The 10,788-nt window shown below is 50.5% G+C and overlaps 1 protein-coding gene across 1 annotated transcript in view; it reads left to right on the top strand.

Moving 5' to 3' along the window:
* The window catches only part of LOC104985686, a 47,409-nt gene that overhangs the window by 18,018 nt on the left and 18,603 nt on the right, over positions 1–10,788 (top strand). Inside the window, exons 12-15 of the mRNA XM_010835966.1 lie at positions 6,982–7,123; positions 8,077–8,105; positions 8,566–8,755; positions 8,807–8,907. Coding sequence (XP_010834268.1) covers positions 6,982–7,123; positions 8,077–8,105; positions 8,566–8,755; positions 8,807–8,907 — 462 coding nt within the window. The remainder of the gene's footprint in view (positions 1–6,981; positions 7,124–8,076; positions 8,106–8,565; positions 8,756–8,806; positions 8,908–10,788) is intronic.

Raw genomic sequence — 10,788 nt, 5'->3', positions numbered from 1 at the left:
GAACTCCAGAGAGAAGAAATCCAGCTCCACCCACCAGAACACAGACACAAGCTTCCCTAACCAGGAAACCTTGACAAGCCACCCATACAACCCCACCCACAGCGAGGAAACTCCACAATAAAGACAACTCCACAAACTGCCAGAATACAGAAAGGCCACCCCAAACACAGCAATATAAACAGGATGAAGACACAGAGGAATACCCAGCAGGTATTGCAAGAGGACATCAGAGGGTAGACACATTGAAACCATAATCACAGAAAACTAGTCAATCTGATCACACGGACCACAGCCTTGTCTAACTCAATGAAACTAAGCCATGCCTGTGGGGCCCCCCAAGATGGGCGGGTCATGATGGAGAGGTCTGACAGAATGTGGTCCACTGGAGAAGGGAATGGCAAACCACTTCAGTATTCTTGCCTTGAGAATCCCATGAACAGTATGAAAAGGCAAAATGAAAGGATACTGAAAGAGGAACTCCCCAGGCCAGTAGGTGCCCAATATGCTACTGGAGATCAGTGGAGAAATAACTCCAGAAAGAATGAAGGGATGGAGCCAAAGCAAAAACAACACCCAGCTGTGGATGTGACTGGTGATAGAAGCAAGGTCCGATGCTGTAAAGAGCAATATTGCATAGGAACCTGGAATGTCAGGTCCATGAATCAAGGCAAATTGGAAGTGGTCAAACAGGAGATGGCAAGAGTGAATGTCGACATTCTAGGAATCAGCGAACTGAAATTGACTGGAATGGGTGAATTTAACTCAGATGACCATTATATCTACTACTGCGGGCAGGAATCTCTCAGAAGAAATGGAGTAGCCATCATGGTCAACAAAAGAGTCCGAAATGCAGTACTTGGATGCAATCTCAAAAATGACAGAATGATCTCTGTTCATTTCCAAGGCAAACCATTCTATATCACAGTAATCCGAGTCTATGCCCCAACCAGTAACACTGAAGAAGCTGAAGTTGAACGGTTCTATGAAGACCTACAAGACCTTTTAAAACTAACACCCAAAAAAGATGTCCTTTTCGTTATAGGGGACTGGAATGCAAAAGTAGGAAGTCAAGAAACACCTGGAGTAACAGGCAAATTTGGCCTTGGAATACGGAATGAAGCAGGGCAAAGACTAATAGAGTTTTGCCAAGAAAATGCACTGGTCATAACAAACACCCTCTTCCAACAACACAAGAGAAGACTCTACACATGGACATCACCGGATGGTCAACACCAAAATCAGATTGATTATATTCTTTGCAGCCAAAGGTGGAGAAGCTCTATACAGTCAGCAAAAACAAGACCAGGAGCTGACTGTGGCTCAGATCATGAACTCCTTATTACCAAATTCAGACTTAAATTGAAGAAAGTAGGGAAAACCACTAGACCATTCAGGTATGACCTAAATCAAATGATTATACAGTGGAAGTTAGAAATCGATTTAAGGGCCTAGATCTGATAGATAGAGTGCCTGATGAACTATGGACAGAGGTTCGTGACATTGTAGAGGAGACAGGGATCAAGACCATCCCCATGGAAAAGAAATGCAAAAAAGCAAAATGGCTGTCTGAGGAGGCCTTACAAATAACTGTGAAAAGAAGAGAAGTGAAAAGCAAAGGAGAAAAGGAAAGATATAAGCATCTGAATGCAGAGTTCCAAAGAATAGCAAGAAGAGATAAGAAAGCTTTCCTCAGAATGGGAAAGACTAGAGATCTCTTCAAGAAAACTAGAGATACCAAGGGAACATTTCATGCAAAGATGGCTCGATAAAGGACAGAAATGGTATGGACCTAACAGAAGCAGAAGATATTAAGAAGAGATGGCAAGAATACACAGAAGAACTGTACAAAAAAGATCTTCATGACCAAGATAATCAGGATGGTGTGGTCACTCACCTAGAGCCAGACATCCTGGAATGTGAAGTCAAGTGGGCCTTAGAAAGCATCACTATGAACAAAGCTAGTAGAGGTGATGGAATTCCAGTTGAGCTATTTCAAATCCTGAAAGATGATGCTGTGAAAGTGCTGCACTCAATATGCCAGCAAATTTGGAAAACTCAGCAGTGGCCACAGGACTGGAAAAGGTCAGTTTTCATTCCAATCTCAAAGAAAGGCAATGCCAAAGAATGCTCAAACTACCGCACAATTGCACTCATCTCACATGCTAGTAAAGTAATGCTCAAAATTCTCCAAGCCAGGCTTCAGTAATACATGAACCGTGAACTTCCAGATGTTCAAGCTGGTTTTAGAAAAGGCAGAGGAACCAGAGATCAAATTGCCAACATCCACTGGATCATGGAAAAAGCAAGAGAGTTCCAGAAAAACATCTATTTCTGCTTTCTTGACTATGCCAAAGCTTTTGACTGTGTGGATCACAACAAACTGTGGAAAATTCTGAAAGAGATGGGAATACCAGACCACCTAACCTGCCTCTTGAGAAACCTATATGCAGGTCAGGAAGCAACAGTTAGAACTGGATATGGAACAACAGACTGGCTCCAAATAGGAAAAGGAGTTCATCAAGGCTGTATATTGTCACCCTGCTTGTTTAACTTATATGCAGAGTACATCATGAGAAATGCTGGGCTGGAAGAAACACAAGCTGGAATCAAGATTGCCGGGAGAAATCTCAATAACCTCAGATATGCAGATGACACCACCCTTATGGCAGAAAGTGAAGAGGAACTAAAAAGCCTCTTGATGAAAGTGAAAGTGGAGAGTGAAAAAATTGGCTTAAAGCTCAACATTCAGAAGATGAAGATCATGGCATCTGGTCCCATCACTTCATGGGAAATAGATGGGGAAATAGTGTCAGACTTTATTTTGGGGGGCTCCAAAATCACTGCAGATGGTGACTGCAGCCATGAAATTAAAAGACACTTACTCCTTGGAAGCAAAGATATGACCAACCTAGATAGCATATTCAAAAGCAGAAACATTACTTTGCCAACAAAGGTCCGTCTAGTCAAGGCTATGGTTTTTCCTGTGGTCATGTATGGATGTGAGAGTTGGATTGTGAAGAAGGCTGAGTGCCGAAGAATTGATGCTTTTGAACTGTGGTGTTGGAGAAGACTCTTGAGAGTCCCTTGGACTGCAAGGAGATCCAACCAGTCCATTCTGAAGGAGATCAGCCCTGGGATTTCTTTGGAAGGAATGATGCTAAAGCTGAAACTCCAGTACTCTGGCCACCTCATGCGAAGAGTTGACTCATTGGAAAAGACTCTGATGCTGGGAGGGATTGGGGGCAGGAGGAGAAGGGGACGACAGAGGATGAGATGGCTGGATGGCATCACTGACTCAATGGACGTGCGTCTGAGTGATCTCCGGGAGTTGGTGATGGACAGGGAGGCCTGGCGTGCTGCGATTCATGGGGTCACAAAGAGTCGGACAAGACTGAGCGACTGAACTGAACTGAGGCTGGAGGAGGTCACCTGACAATATCCAGAGTTATTATATGAAAAGGAGCGAGGCGGAGAGTTAGGATCCTACGGACCAGCTCTGTCTGGTAGAACTTTCTAGAAACACTGCAGCCCCAGGCAGTAGCCACACGAGGTTAATGAGCATTTAAGATGTGGCTGGTATGAATGAGAAGCTGCGTGTGTAACGGCATTTCATTTTAATTAATTCAAATGTAAATAGTCAAACGTGGCTAGGGCCTAATGCTGGCAGACTGCACCGCGATGAGACAGGGACGGGCATCACAAAGCTGTGCCCGCCGGGACTCCCTGGAGGTCAGGGGTTAGGACTCTGCACTTGCACTGCTGGGCCAAGGTCCAGTCCCTGGTCTGGGAACTAAGATCCCCGCAAGCCCCACCGTGAGGCTAAGAAAATGAAATTTTAAAATGTTGTACATGAATTAAAATTAACTCACATGTAAAAAGAAAGAGAGAGAGACATGCCTACAGAACAGATGAAAACTGCAGCCTAGGATTTCAAAATGAGGCCCCCAAATTAAGAAAGATGATAGAAATCATGAAAGAACAACACAATTCACCTCACGTCTCTTTTTCTTTTACACGTGAGTTAATTTTAATTCATGTGCAACTTTTTTTATTTTATTTTTTTAGCAGAAAATAAGTGAGTGGAGAAATAGACAAGTTGCGAGTTGAAAGGCTCAGGGAATAGTTAGAAATATTGGGTTGGCCACAAGGTTCATTGGGGATTTTCCATATTACCTTATGGAAAAAACTCAAATGAATCTTTTAGCCAGCCCAATAAAAGGAAAAAATAATTCTGGGAATGGAAGGCGAAATTAAAAGGGACTCAAGAAGGAGTAAACAGAAAGAACACTGCCTGGAGATAAATAGAAGATCGGAAGTAGGAAAGTTTTTTAAGTCAAAAAGGAATGATGAAGATATAAAAGGCTTTGAGAGAGAATGAGAGATGTGGACACCAGGCTGCTGCTGCTGCTAAGTCGCTTTAGTCGTGTCCAACTCTGTGCGACCACGTAGATGGCAGCCCACCCGTCTCCCCCGTCCCTGGGATTCTCCAGGCACGAGCTCTGGAGTGGGTTAAAAGGCCTAATACATGACTGGTTACAGGAGTCCCCAGAGAAGAGAACCAGATCAGTGGCCCAGAGCAAGCATCAGAACCAGAATTCCAGAAAGCAGTTTCTGAAATTTAAGACAAATGAATAACCTTGGATGACGCATTGAAAGAGCACGTCTTATACCAGGAAAGTTAACCTGGGATGGTGACTAACTAAAGTAAATGAAACTTCAAAGCGAAAGAAAATAAAATCCTTCGGACATTCAGGTTAAAACAGACAAACAAACAAACGCGTCTCTTAGGAAGGAAATGCGTCGGGTCAGCCTTGGACTCTTGACAGCCTCACGTTCCACCGGAAGGTTATATCGTTGCATATGCAAAGGAGGAACGGTGAGCCCAGAACATTACATTCAGAGAACACGGCCTCGAGTGGCAGAGGCTGCGGAGAGGCCCCCTCTGCGCAGGGGGACTGCTTCCAGGAGCCTTCACTGGACTCATCCTCCAGGGAGACTGGTCAGCACAGCCCCATGCCGCCCTGAGTGCCAGAGGGGTCCAGGAAGGGGCAGGACCCTCTCCCAGGAGGGAGGGAGGCCTGACTGGAGAATGGCTTTTTTAGTAAACTTTTTATTTTAGAAAAGTTTTAGGTTAACAGAAAAAATTGCAAAGACAGTTCAGAGTTCCCTCATACCCACACTCGGCTTCCCCAGTTAGCATCTCGTGGTCCAGTTGCGTCCACCTCTCTGCGACCCCGTGGACTGCAGCACGCCAGGCTTCCCTGTCCTTCACTGTCTCCCGGAGTCTGCTCAAATTCATGTCCATTGAGTCGGATGCCATCCAACCATCTCATCGCATGTCGCCCCCTTCTCCTCCGGCCCTCAGTCTTTCCCAGCATCAGGGTCTTTTCCAATTAGTCAGCTCTTCGCATCTGGCGGCCAAAGTATTGGAGCCTCAGTTTATGTTAACATCTTACGTTATTTTGTTACCAGGGAACCGATATCTATGTGTCATTGATCACTCCAGTCCAGACTTTATCCAGAGCCTTGTTGTTTAGTCGCTAAGCCGTGTCCGACTCTGCGACCCCATGGACTGTAGCCCTTCAGGCTCCTCTGTCCCTGGGATTTCCCAGGCTAGAAAACGTGTGGGTTGCCGTTTCCTTTTCCAGGGGATCTTTCCCGTGCAGGGATGGAACCTGCGTCTCTTGCACTGCAGGCGGATTCTTTACCGCCGAGCACTATCTTTACCTTTTTTAGCCACTATCTTTAGCTCTGTTCTTTACCCGTGAGCCAGTGTTCTTCACTGAGAAGCCACTCTCCAGAGCCTTACTTTTATCTAATACACTTTCTCTGTTCCCCCACCCCCCGCCAGGATCCCTCACGACGTCAGTCACCCTGTCTCCTTAGCTCCTCGGGCTCTGACAGTCTCTCCCACTGCGCTTGTTTCGATGGCCTTTGCTGTCCTGAGGGGTGTTGACCAGGAACTTTGCAGGGGGCCCCTTGCCTGGGATTTGCCAGGTGTTTTTCTCAGGACTGGACTGGGGTCCTGGGTTTTGGGGGGAAGACTACAGAGGTGAAGCGCCCCCGGCCCGTCCCATCAGGGCAGATGCCTTGGCCACTGTGCCGTCGACCTTGCTCACCGGGCTGAGGTGTGGCTGGCAGGTTTCCCTACGGTAACTTCCCCCCAAGCCCCACCCACTCTGTACTTTGGGGAAAAGTCAGAACAGTGACATGTGTCTATTTAAATCTTTCTTTACATAAAGCATGATGAGAACGTAGTTTTATTACTTTATATAGCCAATACTTACAGATTTTCCCACCTATGCATAGAACTTTTATTGTGGTAAAATATTCGTAACACAGAATTTACCGTTTTAACCGTTCTTAGGTGTACGATTCAGCAATGTTGGTGCGCGGCCGTCACCACCACCGACGTCCAGAATGTTTCTCGTGTTGCAAAACTGACTCTGTTTTCCACTAAACACCCCCTCCCCGTCCTCCTCCCCCAGCCCGGCACCACCATCATCTTTCTTTCTCTGTGGATTTGACTCCTGTTTGACCTTCAGTAAGTGGAATCATACAGCATTTACCTTTTCCGTGTTGGCTGATTCCATTGAGCACAAGGTCCTCAAACTCCATCCACGGTAGCAGCAGGTGTCAGAATGGCCTTCCTTTTCAGGCTGAATGACATTCCATTGTATGCAGAGACCGCACTTGGCTTACCCGTTCACCGTCAGTGGAATTTGGGTTGTTTCCACCTTCCGTCATCTGTGAACAACGCTGCTATGAACATGGGTGCCTTCAATTCTTAGGGAATATATGTGTGCGTGTGCGCTCAGTCGTGTCCGGCTCTCTGCGACCCCATGCGCTGTAGCCCGCCAGGCTCCTCTGTCCATGGGATTTCCCAGGCGAGAATACTGGAGTGGGTTGCCATTCCCTCGTCCAGGGGATCTTCCCGACTGAGGGATCAGACCCATGTCTCCCCGTGTCCTGCGCTGGCAGGTGGGCTCTGCTCCACCGCGTCACCCGGGAGCCCATGGACTTGCTGGGCCGTGTGGTAATTGTGAGCTTTGCCTTTTCAGGAGCTGCCAGACTGTCCTGCAGAGGCTGCGCCCCCGTGCACGTCCACCAGCGCTTCCTGGGGGTTCCGATTCCTTCCCATGCACACCAGTGGAACGTTATTTTCCTTTGTTTTCTTTTCCTAAATAGTGGCAGCAATCCTGACGGTGTAAAGTGGCACATCTTTTTAAATTTAACATTTGACATTTAACATTTAACATTTCTCTTGTTTTTTGAGCAGATGTCACGGACTAGTTCCGTTTTCTTCCCTCCCCAAATTCTTGTGCCGAATCCCTCATCCCAGCACGGTGGCGTTAGGAGACGGGGCTTTTAGAAGATGCTTAGGGTTAGATGAGCTCATGGGGGGGTCCTCACGAAGGGCTTAGTGTCCACCCCACAGTCCATCTTCGGGGTGGGGGTCTCTCTCAACTGTGCCAGTGCCAGGGCACGACCCAGGTCCTCCCTGCCTCCTCCCGTGGTCTGGAGGCCGGGGCCGTGCTCAGCAGCCTCCATCCAGCAGCCCTTCCTGCACCCAAAGGCTGAACCCAGCAGCATGCCCTGAACACACCCCAAACCCTCAAACTCGCTGCCCCTCTGCCCACAGGATGCCCACGGGCAAAGCTGTTACCAGGAGAAGGGAGAAGAGGCCCAGACCGGCTCTGCCTCTTGGGGGAGAGCTTGCTTGGCGCCTCTGAGGAAGTGTAGTGAATGGGGAGCAACCTTGGAGCCCAAGGCCCTGGGCTCCTGTCTTAAGGCAGGAAGGGTCAGACCAGGAGGCGGGAGGGCTGTTTGGCCGCTGGCTGTGGGCCCTCGCCTCGTGCCTTTGCCGCCCGGTCCCTGGTGCCCCCACTGCACCCCTGGAGTGACGACGTGCGGCCTGGGGCTGAGAGCACAGACGCCGGAGAGGGACCGCCTGGACCTGGGTCCTGGCCCTGCTGCCTCCAGGCTGTGTGACTCTGGACAAGTGGCTGAGCCTCTCTGTGCCTGAGTTTCCAAACCTTTTCCAACCTGTGTGATCTGTGTGATTTGTTCACACAGATCAAACAGAACCAGGGGTCTTTTGAGGAGTGAGTGAGTTTGTATGTATAAAGCGTTTAAGACAGTGCCTGCCACATGGTGAGTGCCAGGTAATCGGACCTTCGAAGTTTTAGCCAACTTTTCATTATCCATCTAGCAAACATCTACCCATCATGTGTATTTACCAGGTCTTGGGTTGGCAGAGATGAATGAAAAGAAAATACAACATAGGAACAAGTAACTGCTCCCCACGATAAGCTGGAATGGGCAATTGGTGAGGGGTCCTGGGTTCGAAGGGACATGAGAGGCAGGATGGAGGCTTTCTGCCTGGGGTAGGAGAGGAAGGCTTCTTGGAGGAGGCGGCGTTTAAGCTAGGCCTGGAAGCATGGGCTGGCAGTGACAGGCGCACAGAATAGGCAGCCCGCCGATCGGCTGCCAACCTGCCAAAGTCTGAGTGCTGATGGGCTCTAAGTCTGCTGGGACCCGGGATCTGAAATGACTTCGTTGCAGAGCTGAGCGAACCCGAAAGCCCACTGGAAACCTGCGCCGACTGGTAGCACCCCACGGGGTGCCCACCGTACCGACCAAGCCGGAGGCCGGCGGGGGGCACTGTGGGCTGCTGGTCTCTGGACCGTGCTCCTCTCACGTGCCTCAGCTGAACCCTGAGGCTGGGGGTCCTGACACCAACCTGACCCATGAGGTGAGACCCCTGGGGCCTGGCCTGCCCCACCCCCGTGCAACGTTTCTGCAGTCTTACCCCGTATTCAGGCCTCCAGCTCTCGCCGAGGCCCACAGCTATCACACCACTGCAGAGAGCCAACCTGGGGCCCGGGCCCTGCCTGGGCAGAGATGGTGCCCGGGAGGCAGCAAGCCGCGCTGACTCCTGGGAAGGCGGCCAACATCTGCCCCAGCTTGCCCAGGCGCACCCCTCTGCCCCCAGCTAACCATGACGCAGGCATCAGGGCCCGGCCTAGCTGTCACCTCCTCTGGGCGGGGACCAGGGCTGTCCATGCGGTCTCCAGCCTTGGTGCTTCCGTGACACGGATGGGGGAGGCGTAACAACAGGAAAAGTCAGGAAACCGACAGACTGATCTGGAAAACCGACAGGAAAACCCACTCAGACCCATCAAGAAGAAAAGGAGCTGTATCAGTGAAGCTGAAGCTCCAGTACTGTGGCGGCCTGATGCAAAGAGCCAACTCATTAGAAAAGCCCCTGATGCTGGGAAGGATTGAGGACAGGAGGAGAAGGGGACGACAGAGGATGAGATGGTTGGATGGCATCACTGGCTCAATGGACAGGAGTTTGAGCAAATTCCAGGAGATGGTGAAGGATGGGGATGCCTGGTGTGCTGCAGTCCGGGCAGTCACAAAGAGTCGGACACGACTTGGCGACTGAACAACAGAGGGCCCTTTCAGAGTTACCCTGTGGGGCGGGGACTAAGCTAGGAGGGGAAGGCCAGGGGCCGTGGCTCGTTGGAGGCCATCTTTGGAGACTGACTGCCACCTGGCACTCTGTGTCTGAGCTCAGGTCTCTGTATGAGACACTCAGACCGTGTCTGAGCCACTGTGGCCCCTCTCCTCCTCTGGGGCCATGGCCACATTCGGGTCGACTGGAGTTGCAGTGAGATCCTGTTTCTCTGAGATCTGCTCCTGGCTCCTGTTTCTACTGTGTGACCTCAGAGCCAGTCCATACAGTGCCTGTATCAGTGAGCTGTTGCTGTGCAACAAAACTCCCTCAAGCTTGGGAGCTGCAACCACAACCACTCCTTTTTTTTTTAATTAATTTTTATTGGAGTATAGTTGCCTTAAAACACAACCACTTCTTATTCCTCCTGAATCTATAGGCCGGCTGCCCGGTTCCGCTGGTTGGAGTTGGCATGTCCACAGGGTAGGCTGTGTGACCTTCCCCTTGGGCTGGGCGCTGAGGCTTCGGCAGAGGGCTCCTCTCTGGCCTTCTGCTCTCTCCCCACCTCGCAGGCCCATTCCCAGGGTTGCAGAGCTTTGCGTGCTAAGTTGCTTCAGTAGCGTCCAACTCTTTGCAGCCCTATGGACTATGGCCTGCCAGGCTCCTTTGTCCAAGGGATTCTCCAGGCAAGAATACTGGAGTGGGTGGCTGTGCCCTCCTCCAGGGCATCTTCCCGACCCAGTGGTTGATCCTGCATCTCTTATGTCTCCTGCATTGGCAGGCAGGATCTTTACCACTAGCACCAGCTGGGAAGCCCCAGCACCTTGAGAGGGAGCAGACATGCACGGGACCCTTAAGGCCCAGGCTCAGACCAGCATGGAGTGGTTTATGCCATATTCTACTGGCCAAAACCAGTCATAGGCCACTGCTGATTCGTGGTGGAAAGTCACATTGTGGACACACGGACACAGGGAAGGGAAGAGGGCTGGCCAGGTGTCACTGGTCTGCTGCTGCGCCCCAGTGAGACGGAGGGGCCCGGTCCCCGGGTCAGCACGCCCAGCTTGGCGGTGTCGGGCACTGCTTACCACTCATCGCTTGGCCGGACACCCCTGGGGACCCCTGTGACCCTGCCTGATGCTAATGCCTCCCTCAGGCTGGAGGCGTCGTCTGAACCAGGCCAGCTCAGGAGCTGGATTAGAAATGTGAATCTTGGCGTCAGCATCAGCTGCCGAGTTTACCTGAGATGCGCTGAGTGCAGGAGCTGCGGCTGGTTGCCGGGTGCACGGAGGACTGGAGAAGACGGGCTGAGAAGGGAGTGAAGGCCGCGG

The sequence above is a fragment of the Bison bison genome, unplaced genomic scaffold (genome assembly GCF_000754665.1).
Source record: "Bison bison bison isolate TAMUID 2011002044 unplaced genomic scaffold, Bison_UMD1.0 scf7180017845595, whole genome shotgun sequence".
NCBI classification, from domain to species: Eukaryota; Metazoa; Chordata; class Mammalia; order Artiodactyla; family Bovidae; genus Bison; species Bison bison.
This window is presented reverse-complemented; position numbering and strand designations above follow the sequence as displayed.